Genomic DNA, 20,188 nt, shown 5'->3' with positions numbered 1-20,188 from the left:
TTTATAATGACCTTATTGATTTTAATGAAATACTGTAAATGACACTCAATTCGTGGGCTGTCACTTAAGGTGACCACGACTTTATGCATTTCCATACATAGTGTGTAAAGATATATGCTTATAGGTTTAATGTTTGTTTATTTTACATGGGGTCGACTAGGATGTTTCCTAAGTGATATTCGAATTCGTCAACAAAGGTGACGAACGGGAATCATTAAAAAAAATCCCACTCGTCACCGGATGGTAAAATAGCTGGGGGTCACGAGCGGGAACCACCGAGAAAATAAGTGTTCCATATTTAAGCGTAGGAGAGATGCTTTCAAATGTTTTTTTTTATTAATCTTTTTTCTAGTTATCTCCGCTTAATCAATGTCTATATTTCTGCCAAATAACAGTTTTCTAGTACAACTAATTAAACAACTAGTCTTTCGAGTTAAGCAATGACGGGCAGGACGGATGGACATGCGACGTAAGTTATTTATTTTTTGAAAACCTTTTATTTTGAAACCCTAAAAAATATTGACGTAAAGTGTGTCTGATATCTAAAATCTAAAAACTAATGACTGTACCTAATTTAACTAATAATACCACATTGTAATACATACCTAGCGAATAGTAGAGTTATCAATCCCATTATCTATCTATATATACATTTAGGTATAATATAAAAGGATTAGTTCCCTCCTGAGTGAGGTAAATGTAGACATTACACACAGCCGTAACCGCAGATCGTTGAAACTTTGTTGAAAAAGACAGATGTTTATTTTCATAATGTGAACACCCACTCAGAAGGGATTTTGGAAAATTTTAACCTTGAAGGGGTGAAATCGGCTCCACCCTAACCGCACTTTGTCGGATTCTGTATACATTGCTCATTTTTCATTGCGGTAAATACAAGCGATCATACAAATTTCGCAATATTCAGGTATTCGCGTGCCGAGTCCCTCTGTGTCGAGTTCGGCGGCTGTGTGGAGCATACATAAGGATTGACAGACATTAAAATAAAACTATAATAAACAATTGAATGGTTTTATTAACATTTTGGTGATTGACATCTTTGGTTAGTACATAACAAATCAGTCTAGTATTTTATTTACTTGAAGATTAGTAATGGAGGAAGTTTTCTAAATCAAAAACAATATTTGAATAAAAATATCTTTAGTCAATAATAAGTGTCATTGAAATCAAACAGCGGGAACCTAATATTTGTCTCTCTCTCTCACACAATAATAGTGTGAGTAAGAGACCATACAACAGACTTGTATTTGAAGGTAATGTCACCGTCTTGTCAATGTAAGGTATGTCTAAAGCGTACGTTTTAAGGCTCATTTTTGAATGAACGACTGAACGGTGCAGTATAGAAAAGAGCTAAAAACCTATATTCATATGGACTTTCAGAAATACTCTCTCTTAACGTCTACACGAACCGGTGCAAAGGCGTCAGTCGAATAATTGTTGATCCATTGTGTCTCGGTCCTGTGCGATCAAAGGGATATTTTTTTATAGTGAACATTTTCAAAAAAAATTAATTCTCTATTCAGACTTTGTTTATACCAACACTAGCTTTGAACGTAACAAATTTATTTTCCATAAACAAATATTCTGGTTTACAACATGAATATAAAAAAATCATAAGCAAACATAATTAAGATGATTTAAAAGTAAACTTTGAATTAAGACTAGAGTACATTAAATGGAATAAGTATAAAAAAAAAAATTAATTGAAAAAAAAAACATTATACTTCCTTCTATTATAAAATTAATATTTCCAAAATAGTTATAAAAGTATACAATAAAATTACAAAAACTTATTTAACATTCATAGCATCAAAATACCGAGTATGTATAATTATATATAAAAAATGTATGAAAACTAACACTTACCTAAGTTGTATAAAAATATTATTTACATAAAAACAATATTTTTAGGAGGTATGTATATTAATGGCAATAAACTTATCAGCATATTCTTTACAATAATTCCCAGTCCCTGACAGGCACACAAAGTAAATTTGACAATACTTGACATGTCAAAATCTTATGCCGGCCAATACACTATCGCGATAAAGTTCCCCGAACTTTGGCGGATTCGCCATACATTGCTTTGGTTTTTCATTCAAACGCTCTGTTACTAAACTAATTCATCATTTGCCTTAGTTCGCCGATAGTGTGGAGCCAGCATAATAATGCTGCATTTAACTGGAAAAGCCATCCTGTATCTGACAGGATGGCTTTTTAAGCATTGAATTATTTAACATACTAAAATTCTCAATACAAAATCTTCCAAAAGTTTTGAAACTGAAGTCTAAACAACATTTTCCATAATAAGGTCAAAAGGGTCCGATATATTTTTGACAAATACAATTTAAAATTTGACGTGAAAAAGTGTCTGTAATTGTCTAATTTGATAAATGCTATTATGAATTTGACTTTGTGTTTCCATTGTCGCTTTGCAAACGATTTATTTGGATACCTGGGGGCCTACCATCGATGTTTACGGAACGATTCCTACGCAACTCAGTTCAATTTAGGAATCTAAAACGAATCATATTCATACCAAAAAAAATAACTCGATGGTACGAATTTGCGATGCAGATCAGTTTAGGTCGTAAAGTGGATCGCGTTAAGAAATGAAAGTGGATCTATTTCGACAACCAAACATATTTTAAAATTAATTCTTGTTTAAATAATCATCGTGTATTCAAATCGAAATAGCTTAAACATTACGTAGACATCTGCGAAATAACCTTTACCACAATCATAATAAGGCCCAACTTAGTGACCGCGTTCGATTGTCACGCATACATATGTATTTATCACACACGGTCCGTACACAAAGTTTGTGTGTGTGTCACTGGGAGTCGCTGTTGTCTGAAGAATCGATGATCGGCGACTCAGTCGTCCTGAGAATTCGTCTTATTAAGATCGATATTCCTACTATTAGAAGTATGGTTCCGATCACCTGTAAGAATTTTTTTATGTATCAAATATAAGATATTCGCATAAAAAATAATTTAAGACACAATCTTTTATCAAATACAGAGATTTCAGTTGCATTCAACGCGTGATATGCAATGTCTGTGTAGTAGCGTCCACGTGAGTGACGTCATTTTTTAGTATAACTGTCAAGTTCCTAATCCTGGCTCGTCTTGTGTCTAACCCCATATTTACACACAGCCCACTGCCGCTGCCGGAAATATTTCCCTAAATACTTCTGCGGCGATAACGACGCGAGCGAGCGTTCACACTCAGCCTTCATATTCTTATCCTCTCTTCATTTATCGACTCGCAAAAATGGCTGACGTCGATCTCGTCGAGGTCACCGGTTCGACAGCATTATGTCTGATCAGTACAAGTCATCCCATATCACCTGCTCAATTTCATAAAGTTCTAGAAATGTAATTGTTTTTTTCATTACTCCACTCCTGTGTGCGCCGGACAGCGGCGGTGACAGCGCGAGTAACCTATTTATATACTCGTGTTGCCAATTGTTGCTCACTTCCCTGCCCAATAGGGCTGAGTGTAAATGTGGCATAACATCTGAGCGACAGAAAGGGAGAGAATGTGTGTGTGTGTGTGTGAGAGAGAGAGAGAGCAGACTCACAGTGAAGCCGGCCAGCCCCCACACGGTCCAGTAGCGCAGGCGCAGCGCCTGCCGCGCCAGCGCCGCGTACTCCGGCGTGATGCTCACCTCCTGCCGGAACCAGAACATCGGCACCAGCGTGTCGCTGTCCGGCAACTGGTTGTTTATACTATAGAGACAATTTCAATCCACAGTTTAATGGGATTCATACAGATGTTTGACGGCGCAACAGCCGCCAGCGTTAGCGACAGCCGTCAGAGTTATTTATCAAATATTAAATATTATTAAAGACGTGATACCCAAGGCATCCATCATTTGTTGAATTTTGAACGCCTCCACGCAATGAGCAACCGCCCCCATCTCACTGCGCGGAGGCGTTCAAAATTCGAATGTAAACCATTAATACACGTCACAGATATAAACACTAATATATTTCACAGATAAAAACTAAATAAAACATTTAAGAAACTCTCGACTCCGGTGTTGTCGTCATCCTCTCATCTGCTAAAATACGATTAATTTCTCTTCCAAATAATAAAAAAAAACTAGATCAAAATTTAACTGTTACGATGCGACGACTCCTTCAGTCTTCGGGGATTAAAAACAAATTAAACTAGTTCAATACTGTAACAATTTAAAAACAAAATGAAAAAAAAAAAAAACAGTAAGTATTCAAAATTAGAATTAAAAAAGGATCTTGAAAATAATACTCGTATTTTTTAATAATTGTGTGTAAAGTCTAAACCAAAACTGAACTGACCTGATGCCACTGATGTGCCGGACGAGCAGGTTGATCTGCAACTGAGCGAACACTTGCAGGGGCATACCGGTGAACATTTCCAACGCTAATCGGAAATTCATGTCACTGGAATAGCATTTACAGCACATTATCATACAAGCGTGCGCTTTGGGGGGAGATAAAAGAGTACTGATATTGAAAAATCTTCACTATTGTAACTGGTCACAAACAAAATTACGAAAACAAAAAGTATAATCTTTCACAATTGGTTCAATCTTCTATTGTAAATGGTTAGGTAAGTTTGATTACCCTCAGTGAATGAAGGTAAGTGACAACGATTAGGAAGGCGGCCAGTCGTAAAATCACAGTCAAATCTTCAAAATTCGGGACGTCACAGCCCCCAACGCAATTGATAACAAGAAATTGAGAGAGAGACAAAATACAGGAGACGTCGCTAAAATAATAACAAAATTAATATTGACAAATCACACAGTATTGATTTAGACACAAAGTAAGTTCGAGACTTGTGTTATGGGATATTAACTCAACGATACTATATTTTATAACATATACATATATAAATATAATCAAATATCCAAGACCCAGATCAATCTGAATTAGATAAATCTCCATTGTGACCTCCAGTGTAGCATATTGAACATTATCAAAATCAAATAATTTATTCAGAAATTAGGCCTGCACAGGCACGTTTTTAGGTCATATTCTAATTTAATATATACCAAAGCTACAAACTACTAGCATTTCGGAACGACCACTGATGAGAAGAAATGCCGAAAGAAACTCATTCAAACAGTGTTGGTCCCTATCATGCCAGAAGGGCTTACCATTTTTTAAATATAAATATTAAGCCACAGAAATCATCAAATAGGTACGTACGGTGTTGGGTTCAACCCTTCAATTTTGCTGGGATAATACGGGTCGGCATTGTAGAAATGCGGCAGGGTGACGAAAGCGGGCGCTCCGAAGCGACACTCCGACACGTTTAGGGCTCCGGGGGGCAGGCAGTTATTGTCTCGCGGCTCATCGCAGTAGCAGGCCTAAGGGGATAAAAACGTATAACACAGAGTTATTCAGAGGACGTGAAATGATTATGACAATTCAGGTTCGGCAAAGAGCGTGTGATGCCCTTGTTAAATTCTTTAGCCTGTGGTAACCACTTACCATCAACTAGGCCGAATACATGTTTATTTGCCCAGTAGTACAAAAAAAAACAGTTACTAATAGGAATTATAATAAGGAAATATTTAACTCTAATAAGGAAATATTTTCACATGAGGGCGCCACTAATGTGTATATTGACTAATCCTATTAATATTACAAATGCGAAAGTTTGCGAGGACGTATTTGTGTATGTTTGTTACTCTTTCACGCAAAATCTACTGGACGGATTGTTATGAAATTTGGTACTCGGGTAGAACATAACCTGGAATAACATATCGGGGAACTTTTTACCCCGAATTACCCAGGGGAGCGAAGCCCCGCAACTAGTTACTAATATTTGAAATTGCCCAAAAATTTAACGCATGTTTAACAAAGTCTTCTAGATTAGAAATCTCACGTTAACGGAGGCGAGTACAGTCTACAGGTACACACTATCTCCATGATAGGCAGTTAAACTTATAAATTATAAATATACTAGTTGTTCGCCACGTTGTCTCGCTCTTTCAATGTCAAATACTGAAAAGAGAGAGAGGGACAAACAACGAAAAACTACTCGAAACCGAATGAAATGTTTATTGTCAAAGTAAGTAGCTGTTTTATTATTTTTAACTACACTTTATTTTGTGTCTCCTTTTATGACATTCGCGGAAGACCGGCGCCGTGGCTCATGCCATGTCATCATGCTAAGCGTAGACCATTTTATTAGGTACAATATTTGTACTATTACATATTGTTCAGTATGTCATGTTTATTGAGCTAAATAAACGTTTTTTCTTTCTTTCTTTCTGTCAAATAATTTCGAGGTATTTTACACCCAGCCATCTGTCAGTCTGCGTTTGCGTTTCATGGTTATATATTGTGATTAGTTATTATCAATTTATCATCTGACATCAGTAGATAACACAAATGTAACTGTTTTGATGTTTGTTAAAAAATCACGTCTTGAGTCTAAGAGTTGTAGGTATTTAATTTATGAAAACAAGTTTTGGATTTGTAATAGTACTTAGTGGAAACTTGTTTGTTTTGTGTAGTATTTATGTTAAAGATTTATTTACTATATAAATGTTCGTTACCCAAATAAAAATAAAATACTTAATAAATAAATAAATATAAATATATTTTAGGACAAATCACAGATTGAGCTAGCCCCAAAGGAAGTTCGAGACTATTGGATATTATGGGATACTAACCCAACGATACTATATTTTATAACAAATACATAAACAGATAAACATCCAAGATCCGAGCCAATCAGAAAAAGATAATTTTCCATCATGACCCGACCGGGGATCGAACCCGGGACCTCTCGGTTCAGAGGCAAGTACTTTACCACTGCGCCACCAAGGTCGCCATACTAGACTTTGTCAGCACTTTCACTCGCGCGAATTTCAAAACAGAGCGAAATGTTTACCGACTATCGAGTCGATTCGCAGTGAGACGCGGCTAACCAATCACATTGCGGTGTGTTTGTCGTTGCGTCACAATGACGCACTGTGATTGGTTAGCTGCGTTTCACTGCGAGTCTATACTCGATGTTGAGATGTAAAACTGTAATGTAAACTTAATTATAATATAATACTTACAGTGTGTGGATATTTGTGACCGTTGTCGAATACAGAATCGTTGGCTGCGTACAGCACGCCTTCGATGCCTTCGATCAAGACCGACTCGTTTTTACTCAGCACTAGGTATCTGAAAATTATTTTTTACTATAAAATTAGTAATCAATCAATAACTTAAAACGTAATTTAGCAATTCATGTAAAGCACGGAATAGACTAATGCACGACGAACGAACAGACACGCGAGTATAAATAAATATATAAGGACAAACCCATTAGAATGGTACATGATCTAAGATTGCTATAGGCTATATTTTATATCAAAATTCCCACGGGAGCGAAGCCCCGGGCGACATCTAGTTATAATATAATTCAATCAATTTCTCTAACAAACCCGCCATATAACCAAACGTTACTTTGGAGTTTTACAACTCTTGGCAGGGGTGGACTCTCAACGCGAATGCACGAGAATTGCGTAGTTTGTATAAGAGCTTTTATTTACCGCCATAAAAAACCAGCAATATATGCCGAACCGCCAAAGTTTTGCAAAAAGCTGTATTGAAAACTAAATAAATATATTACGACAAATCACACAGATTGAGCTAGCCCCAAAGTGAGTTCGAGACTTGTGTTATGGGATACTAACTCAACGATACTATAGATAAACATCCAAGACCCGGGCCAATCAGAAAAAGATCATTTTCCATCATGGCCCGACCTCTCGGTTAAGAGGCAAGAACTTTACCACTACGCCACCGAGGTCGTCAAAATATATGGCGAGTTCGTTCGCTCTATTTGCCTTTCTTCATTCACAACGTTCTATCTCTTTCGCGACGAATATACAGCCTGTCGATAAAGTGAAGATAATAAATGAGGGCGCTGTCTCCAGTTGGTTGGCAACACTAGGTATTTATCGACCAATCTCGACCATTCTCTTTGGTATTGCAAGGGCAAAAAAATGTATTTCTTTAAAATCAGTTTTCTAGACTCATGCGCGAATCGTGACGTACAGCCTGTCAAGAAAGTGTATTGTTTGGAGTCGGGCCACGACCATTGGAAACAACAATCAATGTCGTATACTCTCTCTCTCTCTGCCATCTCAGCATGTTCCTGGTTGCGTTCGGGGCTGTGACGCCGCTAGCCTGATGTCAGCGTACGAAATAACCTTGTATTCTTGATTCAATTGTGATTTTACATGCACCCGTTTGTTTGACGTTAACCCTCATTGGGTATGCTATTACTGCAGCTGCTTAGGCAACGTGTCCCTGGGTCACCTCGTACAACGTGCACGAGAAAATATGTAGTGGACCTATTTTAGGGCGGAACCACACGCCTCATGTCCTCACTGATTAATAGTTATCAAAATCATTATAATCAAAGTGTGAACAAAAAGATAATTAATATGACTTTGAAAGGTCAAAGCAGTAGATTATAAATCGATCGATTTTGATTGCATTTTATGATGATCTGTCGGAGACAACCGTTTCAGACTATGTATCCCATGTATTATGTCATAGACTGAGAGAACAGACAGTTATATTTTTTGTTTCATTCATTACAAAAAGAATCGAGCTGTGTTTAGTTAGTGTTCACTAGTTGTTGCTGCTACCGCAGCAACAACTAGTGAAGCCTGTTTAACCTCAGGTCCTATTACATCTATTGTATTATATACATTATATTCCAAATTTCATCAAAATCGGCCCCGCGCTTCAGCCGTGACAGCGTGGGAGACAGAAAAACCGACTTTGACATCTATAACATTAGTATAATAGTAAAGATTTTTGACAAGTCGACACCACATCAACCAACCCAAAATTCACCGCAATTTCGCCCCTATTGCATTGAAGGGTAGCTTGACATGCGGTCGATTATGTCATACGGTGTACACGTACGTGCAAATGTCACTGGCGAAGATCACAACCTCCTCCTGACCATACTCCGGCGCCCACAGCTCCCCCGAGGACCCCTTCACGTCCCCGCACTCGTCTCTGTAGACGGTACGGTTGGAGTACTGCCAGTTTTCCATGTTGCCCAAATTGGAAAAGTCTGCTGCACCTGTATTCATGTTGAACGCGCCATCGAAGATTAGTGAGTTGTTGCGCTGTAACCAGATATAACTAGGGTTATATTGCAGTCGTTAAGTCCAATCCCCAATGGGCATTTGTGGTGGGTCATGGCCCTACTCCTTATCCATCTATAAGGAAGACCTGTAGCTGTGAGGACTTTTAAATGGGTTTAAATGGCTATTGGTGGAGATGATTATGTTCTGTGATAATATCTGTGGCCTAGTGCCACGTCCGTCCACTATCAGGAGGTCCTGAACCTACTAATAGATACAACAACAATAAAACCATTTTTGTTCGTATGTTCGCGCATCACGCGTAAAATACTGCCTGGAATTTGACAGCTGTATAGCAGATGGTCTAACTTAAAATATGGTTAATGTTTCATCGCGATACGCTTGCTTATAAACAGAGATGTTGACAAGAATAATTTACGAACGGACGCAAATAACAAGCGCGGGCGAAACCGCGAGCAAAAGCTAGTAATAAATGAGAATCCTTATATGCGCGAGTTCGACTCACACTTGGCCGACTTAATATGTATATGCTCACAATAGGTACTTATATGGCTTCCCAGTCGACAGACATATCAAAATGATAAAAAGCTATTAAAGGATTTGAAATTAATTCTACAATTTATCACTTTATCTCTCACGTGTAGGATTCTAAATTCACTATTTCTTTCCTATAGATTGTGTTAATGCTCACACTTTGGTATGTCAGAAGGCTTACCACGAAACATAACAAATTTGACGACCTCGGTGGCGCAGTGGTAAAGTGCTGGCCTCTGAACCGAGAGGTCCCAGGTTCGTACCCCGGTCGGGTCATGATGGAAAATGATCTTTTTCTAATTGTATATGTTATAAAATATAGTATCGTTGAGTTAGTATCCCATCACACAAGTCTAGAACTTACTTCGGGACTAGCTCAATCTGTGTGATTTGTCCTAATATATTTATTTATTTACTATTTATAGGCAAACACGTAGCACGATACTAACGTCCACATTCTTTCTCTTTTCCCATATCGTTTACCCACTTTGTTAATGTCGTACTACGTGTTTTATGTTAACCATGAGGTAGCCCCCCAAGTGTGGTAAAATATGTAGCTATATTTTTATATGTAAATATGTTTTGTTGTTGACATCTAGTAAAGTACTTATGTAGTTTAATAGCAAATATCCTATTATATAATTAGCGAAAGTAGTTGATCAGTCGAGCGCGACCATGACGGAATTCGGCGTAACGACTGATGCAACTGCACCGCTGCACTTGATTTATACTGTTACTGAGAAAACAGAGAATTCCTGGAAGAAGAGCCAACAAAATCAAAAAACAAAATGAAATCATTTATTCAGAAATTAGGCCTTCACAGGCACTTTTTCAGGTCATATTCTAAATTAAATGATGTTTACCAAAGCTACAAACTACTAGCATTTCGGAACGACCACCGCTGAGTAGAAATGCCGAAAGAAACTCATTCAAACATTGTTGGTCCCTATTATGCCAGAAGGGCTTACCATTTTTTAAATATAGATTTATGTAAATATGTATTGTTGTTGAAACAGTAGAGCTTGGTGATTTATTTAATTTACCCGAGGTAAATCTTGCTATAATAGTCGCGGCAGTATAGGTAATTCAATTGTAATAACTCTTGCGTTCCGGTTTGAAGGGTGAGAGAGGCAGTGTGATTACACTCAGAAACTACTGCACGGATTTATAGTGTGATTTCTGATGAATGTTAAGATGTATAATTTATTATTTTCCCCAAGCGAAGACGGGACGGGCCGTTAGTCCTATAATCAATCAATCAATATATCAATACATATAATAAAACAGTAAAAAAAGTGTTTCTGTACATTGAAGATATTTATTTAAATATCAGTAATAGAATAAGAATTTAAAAAAAGATTAGCGTGTGCAATCAAACAGATAAACAGATAGACTGTTTATCTATTTGATTGCACACGCTAATCTCTGGATCTATTGGACGGATTTGAATGAGTTTTTTTGTTGTATAGCTATTAAGCCTGGTCAACATATAGGGTATAATTTATTTTGGAAACTGGTGCAGTTCTAGCAGAACCTATAAAGACCAGATAAACTGTAGGAAATATAGAAAAGTCACCTTAACAAAAATTGTTCGCCCTGATGAGCATTTTCTGATGACGTATAAAAATCGAAGTTAAGGAACACCTGATGATGAACTCCAACAGACCAGCTACACTATAACAGATATGACAAAAGCGCCTTAACAAAAGTTGGTCAGCCTGATGAGCATTTTCTGTAAACTTTTAAAAATAGAAGATATGGAACACCTGATGATGAACTCCAACAGACCCGCTACACTATACCTAGCAAGATATAACAAATACAATAATATAACAAATTAAAATAACAAAAATACGCCTTCGGGATTATGTTATTTTCTCTCTAATAATTTTGATTCCTTACCAAAAATGGTTCGGCTACGCGAACGAAGTCCCGCTCATCAACTAGTAAACAATATTGAACATTTTTTACCATAGTCACATCTTCCATCAGGTTCCTATAAAAGATATGTGTATTATGATAATATTGCATTGTCATCCGATGTATGCATAATTACATGTAAAATTTCAGCTTTGGAAAAATATATAAATAATGACACATATCTAATCAAATTAATCGGCTTAAATAAAAATTAAAAATGCAATGTTTTCAATTATTTAACAAAAGAAATGCACTTTTATCAATAGCTAGATGAACATTTAAATTATTAGGCCGATGGCCCTTAAATTACTAGAAAAAATACAATGTTAATTACAATAATACTGAACCGAGAGGTCCCGGGTTCGATCCCCGGTCGAATGATGATGGAAAATGATCTTTTTCTGATTGGCCCGGGTCTTGGATGTTTATCTATATATGTATATGTTATAAAATATAGTATCGTTGAGTTAGTATCCCATAACACAAGTCTCGAACTTACTTTGAGGCTAGCTCAATCTGTGTGATTTGTCCTAATATATTTATTTATTTATTATCATTATTATAATTGACAAAGATATGACAAAAATTAAATCACACATTTTTTGACTCGTCCAAACGCTCCGTACTAAATGATACTAAACGTGACATCACTATTTAGTAATATTATAGCGAAAATTATTGAGTTTATGGCGACAACTTCTTAATAAAAGTTGTTTAAAAATATTCGTTTTGTTTACGATGGTTGTGGTGTTCGTATAATGATTCAACGGCATTATTACATTATATGAATTATCACAATGATCTTAAATACATCTATCTTATCTAGAGCATACATATTTTTTTTTATAATTTTCTGATCTTTTCATCTGGCCTATTTGTGCGAGTCTAACTTGGAAAATTCCACTTTTTAAGCAATGAATTATTTCATTCATTCACTCAAATAAAATGGTAGGAGTTACATAAAGTGCCGAATCCACATGAGTGCGGAAAAAGGTCAAGTAGAAAAAGATTTACTCAGTTATTAATAAAGAAGAAAAATCATGCTTTAAGCTAATGTTTTGTCTCGCTCTTACGATGCCAAATATTGTAAAGTGCGAAAGTGACAAAACATACTTGAGCGTAAAGTGTACTTTACCATTTTTATGAATAACAGGGATAGTTTGTAATGATATATTCAAAATAGTCATTGATCGAGTGTGACTCATGAATACAGTCACTCATTGACCTCAATTGACATGTGGTAGTGAGATAGCTGACAGCAAAATGATGTACTCATAACGTGACTGATAACATTTGAAACTTAGTTTTTGTCTGAAAAGATATATTATAGTGTTATCACCGAACCGAATATCCGATTAATTTTACAAATGCGAAAGTTGGCGAAGATGTATGAAAACCATCAGAATAAAAGGGGCAGAGCGTTAATATGATATGGACAGCGAAATTGTATGGAATTATTCTATCGTATTTGCAAATGAAAACTAAAATATAAGACTCCATTTTCATGTGAAATGTATCATCATCTCATTCATTCGCGCGGTCGACTCAGTCTAGCTAGGGATCCGAACACACCTACTTATATTACCCGTGCAGGCCTGTATTTCGCTTTTGTTTTGGCGGAGGGGTAAACCTAGCTATACCTATTACAACAGTACTTAAGATATACCCGACTACCGCTTAAGATATACCCGACTACCGCTTAAGATATACCCGACTACCGCTTAAGATATACCCGACTACCGCTTAAGATATACCCGACTACCGCTTAAGATATACCCGACTACCGCTTAAGATATACCCGACTACCGCTCAAGATATACCCGACTACCGCTTAAGATATACCCGACTATCGCGAAAATAAAAACGAAAATGTCAGTCGGACTAATCCGACGTTCGCGATGAAAAATTACCTAAACAAACCCATTATAAATGTTTCAAAAAATGTTACCAAGTGCTAATGTAATAATATAGTGCAAATATAATTATTTGCTAAAATGATGATGTCACTGCTAATGATAAAATGCAAAATGACCTCCGTGCGGATGTCCGTTATGGACAGGATAATATAACTCACACTTTCAGTTATTAATTGAATAAACTCAAAAAGTACTGGACGGACTTTTGTACGGTTTTCAGCAATACATATTGTGATTCCTGAGGAAGGTTTCGGTGTATAATTTATTAAGGTTTTACCCGAACGAAGCTGGAGCGGGCCGTTAGATACACTCCAAATTCATCCCTGGCAAAAGTGGCAAAACCAAGAAACAACTATTATAGTTGAGTTACGCGATGGTTGACCCATGCGTCAACTGGTAAACTGGTGCTGCCAGAGGTTAATTGTGTTTTACATCGATATATTATTACTTTGGATCACAATCATAACTTATTTTGATATACTTTTTGACTATGTACATTATGTACTTTGATATATTATTAGAAAAAAATTTGTAAGAAACAATAATGGTAGGCCCTTCTGGCATGATAGGGACCAACACTGTTCAAATGAGTTTCTTTCGGCATTTCTTCTCAGCAGTGGTCGTTCCGAAATGCTAGTAGTTTGTAGCTTGTGAGAAATAACTATTGACTATATTATATACTTAAATATTATAACTATTAATATAAATATTGACGTGAAAAAGTGCCTGTGAAGGTCTAATTTCTGAATAAATGATTTGAATTTGAAATACAATTTGATATCGTAAAGGATGATATGTATACCAATATGACAACTAAGAATGCCATAGACCGTTTCAAGTGAAGGAGAAAAGTCTCAGATGAGAGCGAGAGAGAGAATAAACTCTCTCTCTCTCATCCGCATGTTTCCAGAGGCGTTAAGACGCCGCAAAGCCCGGGCTCAGCGTAAAAAGCCATAAAATGAAGTAGATTCAACAACGTGAACCCTACTTCTGAATGCTATCATTATATCAGCTGCATAGACAACATGTCCATCAATCGACAACCACGTGAGTGAATATGGATTGGTTCAATTCTAGGAACCACACGTCACAGAGAAACTAGTTAATTACTAACCTCATAAAACCAGCCAAATTTGTCGTAAGGTATCCTGTCGGCCACGAAAGGCAGGTCCAAGGCCGCGTCCAGCGCTGCGTCTTCAATGCCGTCGAAGAGCCATGACGATACATTGGCAGTAAGGAACATATCACTATGGAACAGACGGATGAACACGTCAGTCCCTAGGCGGATGTAGAGGGGATCGTTGCGCGACATGTACGCTATAGTCTGTTGGAGAGAGAAACAATAAATAATTACAAAAATATCTTTTATAAAAAAAAAATGGTTGCCTGTAAAGTCGGTTTTACGGGCGAAGATTTTACGTGACAACGTCTTTTTACGCGCGCGGCAGACCGATCATAGTTGAGTGGGAGAGAGACGCAAGGCATTCGGCGGGCCTCTCTCTCGTTCGGTGACTCATCGTAACGTTACCGGGCGTTACACTTTTTCATAAGTGACTCCCAGCCGCAACCTAATTTAAGACGTTGTCACGTCAAAAAAAAAAATCCTTTATTTTCTCAAGTTCACGAAAGAACATCTTCTATTTTTTCAATTTATTTTACAAAAAAAAAAAAAATCTACAAACAGAGGATAACACTCAATGACCTAAATAAGCACTATGCTTGTGTCGCGGGTCCGATGGGTCACAAACAGATACAAATATCGATTTCAGTTGTGACAGGGTCAAATCTGAAAATTATTTTGATACGTCATGCATGAAATTTTCCAATACATTTATATATTTTTTTATTTCGTCAAAAATGTTTTGTATTGTATGTAAAAAATGTATGTAAAAAAAAAGTATGTAAAATTTCTGTTTCTTTTGTTGTCGCCAGGAGGATGTTTTGTGTGGCGACCACAGTTACAAGCAAAATTAGTTAAAAAAATTTAAATTTACAAATTAATTAAAATAATAACTATCCTACCTAAGTGAAATGAAAAATAAGTTCAAAATAAAATCTGTTTAAAAAATCGAAAATCTTGCGCGAAAAACCAATAGTGTTCAGTCAAAACATTATACGATACTACGATATAACATTTTGTGACACTGATTTCCAAGTTTAGAGTAAAATGCTAAAATAAAAACAATCTTAAGTCTTCAGTAATAAGGTTTATTTTCAAAAATGATTTTTTATCATTTTTCTTTTCTTAGGTAAAACTGCGTTTTGTGTTTACGTTCAGACGATTAACAATGCAAACAGGTATGTGATAAGATATCACAAATATAATCTATTTAATATCGAAATATTGAGATGTATTTTCGGATAAAGTAACTATAAAAAAATAGTAACTACAAAACTATTTTTATCAAAATATTCGATTGCTTTTGTTGCTTTTTTATTTCTACTATTGCAATTTTTTAATATCAGTCAATTTTGTGTTTGGACACACGAGTTGTTGACAATTTTGTCGTCTTGTAGGACATCCACGATACGATATGGAGTGGTCCTATTCTAGGGCGGTAGTCATACTAATTAATCTCATAAATATTTAGGCGATTTCGAAGTAAGTAAACTATTTGTCATTTGATTGGTATATTTATGAGTCACGCCTTCGGCAACTGTTAGTGCAGTGAGCAACGAAGTGATAATAAAGTAAACAGTGCGGCTTCGCATTTCACTTCTCATCATCGAATCGTTTCGAAGTGACACGCAGCAAACCAATCACAGTGTGTCAATGTGACGCAACGACAACCATACCGCAATGTGATTGGTTCACTGCATCTTACCTACTTCGAATCGAAATAGAAATACAACCGAAGAAACGAGACAGAATGCTAATATATTTTGTCCTTCACCGCGTGCCCGGCCCGAGATTGGGCCGAGAAGTTACATGTAAATCTTTTATTACATTTGGGTGTGTTGGCTAACACAAGACTTATATAAACTAAAGACATATAGACTAAAAACACTTATATTGACTAAAAACGACAGGCTTGTCGTTTTTAGTCAATATAAGTCTTTAGACATAAAGAATCTCACCACAACAATGGGATTGATGGAGGTGATGAGATCGGAAAGGCTGCCATTGGACCGCTCCTCGTCAAAATGCCAGGATCGCTTGTTGAAGTATGTCACTGTACTGTTTTCGTCGTTCCAAGTCAGGTTCTCCTATGGAATAAGACAACAATATTCAAAAACCGTTTGACGAGCTCGGTGGCGCAGTGGTAATGTGCTTGCCTCTGAACCGAGAGGTCCCGGGTTCGATCCCCGGTCGGGTCATGATGAAAAATGATCTTTTTCCGATATCTATATATGCATTTGTTATAAAATATAGTATCGTTGAGTTAGTATCCCATAACACAAAGTCTCGAAGTTACTTTGGGGCTATCTCAATCTGTGTGATTTGTCCTAATATATTTATTTATTTATTTGTTATAAAATATAGTATCGTTGAGTTAGTATCCCATAACACAAAGTCTCGAAGTTACTTTGGGGCTAGCTCAATCTGTGTGATTTGTCCTAGTACAATTTATATGTATTTATTAAAACCTGCCACGTGCCAATCGCACTCGCAAGCGAAGGGTTCCAACTAATATTACAATTACAAATGCGGAAGTAATTAGGTTTGTTACCTCTTCGCAATTTATCTACAGCGAAGTCTTAACTTAGTAATAGAGTCCCATTTTAACGTTCGAGTATCCGTCCGACTGTAAAAACTGGCGCCAATATTACATATTTATCAATTTCGCGAATTATATACACTTTATAATGTGTTTATTAGAAAGTATATAAGTAGTTTGTTCCGGTTTTTTCTCCGGTTTTTTGTCCGGCGACAAACACGCCGGACCGTGGACAGCCGGCCTTACTTACCTCATGATACACATTCATTACAATTTGCGTAACAGCTCATACACAATATTACATGATCACATGCAATTGGCAACAAATTTGCTAGCTTCATATGAATATTCAATTTGCGAAAGCCATTTTGTGACTACTAGTTCTGTCTCTTTGATTTTGTCTTTTTTACCCTTTGATCTTGTTAAAAAAAAAAAAACAATACCCCTCCTTTGCAGTCGATTTTTATTCATATTGGGTATCAAATAAGGATTCTTAAAATGGCGGGTTTTTTTTTTTCAATTTTTCTTGTTAATATGCCAAGATCGAAACAGTCTTATTTTTTTAAATTCATGGTATTTATGTCTCAAATTCAAATTCATAATTCAAATCATTTATTCAGAAATTAGACCTTCACAGGCACTTTTTCTCGTCAATTTTTATATTTATAGTTATTTCTCACAAGCTACAAACTACTGGCCGTTGAAGCCTTGAGGCTCGCTTTGCTACTTTTCCTGCTTGCATATTAATATACTTTATATGCAAAAATTACCTTGGAGTGAAACTCTCGGAAGACATACGGTCCCAGCTGTTCCACTTTGACTTTGACATCTTCCCTGGCTAAGATCTCCTTCACATTGGTCAGGTTAAACATGTGGCACTCCAGGTACATAGGTATGGGAGTTTCCCGCCAAATCTCGAAGGTCATTGAGTCGTTTGTTAGTGTCATCATCTGAAAACAGAAAGCAGTTGCAGTTTCTGTCATCTCTTATGCATATCCCTGGTTTCTTCCTCAGCGACAAGTAGGATTCGAACCTGGGACTTTTAGACTACAGGCGGCGTCTTAACCACTGCCACGTCACCGTTTAGTTCCTACGCGCCCCGATTGGATTGCGATTCTATTGTTGTTCAATTGTTTTTATTATCTCCAGTATCAAAGGGTTAAAAGTAAGGACAGGTAATATCATCTGGATTATTACGAAGTTATTTTTCCCAAAATTTCCCAAGGGCAAAAATTTATAAAATTAAGATTGTAGCAGTACTTATTATTCAAATAGGGTAATTAAATTGATTACTGTCTATGGCAAAATTTAATAAACACTAATGACAGCCCGCGGCCGAGTTCAAAACACACTTGAAATTCACCCAGGCGCTACTAGTCTACAATAAGGATGCTTACTCTTTGTAGTTGTGAAATAAATAGAGAAGGCCACATCACAACTGCGATGACTCCAAATATAAATAATAATGCTCCAAAACCTATGAACAAGCCACTCTTGACCCGATACGACACCATCTTCACTTAATTAATACCTGAAATACACAACTATTATTACGATAGGGATCCCTAAAAACCTATTTGATTAAACATCACCCTGTAATCAATTTTTTTAGGTATTAATTTGATATAAGAATATGATGGAACTGATGGCAACTCCAAAGTGGAGGCAAGTAATTTTATTTATTTTTTGACATTGTTCGCTTTCTTCTCTTACGACTGTTAATCCGTCTATTGTCTAACTATTGTCTCTTCAATAAAAAATACAAAAAATTTGATATTTTTATTATTTATCAACATTACCTACATAAATATAACAACAATAAAAAATATAAAGATTATTTTCCATCATGGAGATAGAAACAAATATATTAGGTACAGCAGTACAGTATGATGGCCATTAGAAGTCATCAAAGTAGTTGATAATCACTACAAAACCAAAGCTAATATTTTTTTTAGATCAGTTTGACAATTTATTTGAAAAAAAAAAATCTGCAGCTGTGGCAACATGCCGCACTCAACAGAGGTTTGTGGAAATAAGAGGGGTACCTTTGCCTAGCAAAGTGACACTTAAAGACAAAATAAAAAAAAAAATAAAATATCTTTTGGCAAATACCTACTACAAAAGTATATCTGTTCATTTGATTTCTTAGATAGGTATAAGTATACAAATTGTTGACCTAATTAAGGGATAAATTGTATCCAATATTGAGATAGGTATACGGCAAAAAACTTATCTTTACATTACTAGGTAACTTGGATGTCTATTGCAAACAATAATTTAGCACAAAGTACACAAATAGAATGATATAATATTTGAACAATAATGTACTTACCTACTAAATAAACGAAATTAGTAAAATTAAATTTGTAAATAAACTACATGAGTGGTGCTATTTCAACAAGTGTTTAAAACTAACACATCGGGTGTTTATACGACTGAAAGTATTCTTATAACAACGATATCATTGGCACACTATGTATGCGCGGAAAATTGAACACAATAAAAATTACTTTGTGAATATTCTACCCGAGCGAGCGATAGCACAGCAGCAAGCAAATGCAATATGCAATGCAATTTTGTTTGATTTGATCATTTGATCTATGACTGACAGACAGACAGTTGACAGTCTGTCAGTGTCAATAGGTAATCGCGTAGCTTACGAAGACCATAAATTATAAATAACTACTTACTACCAGATATCGCATAATGATCTTTTTAGAGGTTAACACTGTGACAGATTTTAGTCTAGTCGCCTAAATGCATCTGACATGACTTTTACGACCACCTACCGCATCTGGTGAGAAATATACAAATATAATTTTAAAGAGACGCAGTGAAACAACCACATTACGGTGTGGTTAGTACCATTTATGATTAGATAGCTGCAACTTGTTTTGAAAACTCACGACGGTCGATATCGCACTACGGACTGAGGGGTTAGTGCGGGTTTGCATTTCACTTCTCACCATCGAGTCGAAGTGAAACGCAACGATCCAATAACATTGCAGTGTGGT

The 20,188-nt window shown here is 36.3% G+C and overlaps 1 protein-coding gene across 1 annotated transcript; it reads right to left on the bottom strand.

Annotated features, from left to right (window-relative positions):
- Positions 1-1,015: 1,015 nt before the first annotated feature.
- Positions 1,016-19,749, bottom strand: LOC128676842 (protein croquemort-like). Its single transcript, XM_053757231.2, has 11 exons — positions 19,507-19,749; positions 18,572-18,705; positions 17,945-18,124; positions 16,594-16,722; positions 14,630-14,839; positions 8,958-9,166; positions 7,088-7,196; positions 5,220-5,380; positions 4,344-4,448; positions 3,605-3,752; positions 1,016-2,962 (listed from the first exon to the last, which is right to left on the bottom strand). The coding sequence occupies exons 2-11, from the start codon at positions 18,686-18,688 to the stop codon at positions 2,852-2,854; spliced, it is 1,479 nt and encodes a 492-aa protein (XP_053613206.1). The 5' UTR covers positions 18,689-18,705; positions 19,507-19,749; the 3' UTR covers positions 1,016-2,851.
- Between the last annotated feature and the right edge of the window lie 439 nt (positions 19,750-20,188).

Source organism: Plodia interpunctella, chromosome 16 (genome assembly GCF_027563975.2).
Source record: "Plodia interpunctella isolate USDA-ARS_2022_Savannah chromosome 16, ilPloInte3.2, whole genome shotgun sequence".
Lineage (NCBI taxonomy): Eukaryota > Metazoa > Arthropoda > Insecta > Lepidoptera > Pyralidae > Plodia > Plodia interpunctella.
This window is presented reverse-complemented; position numbering and strand designations above follow the sequence as displayed.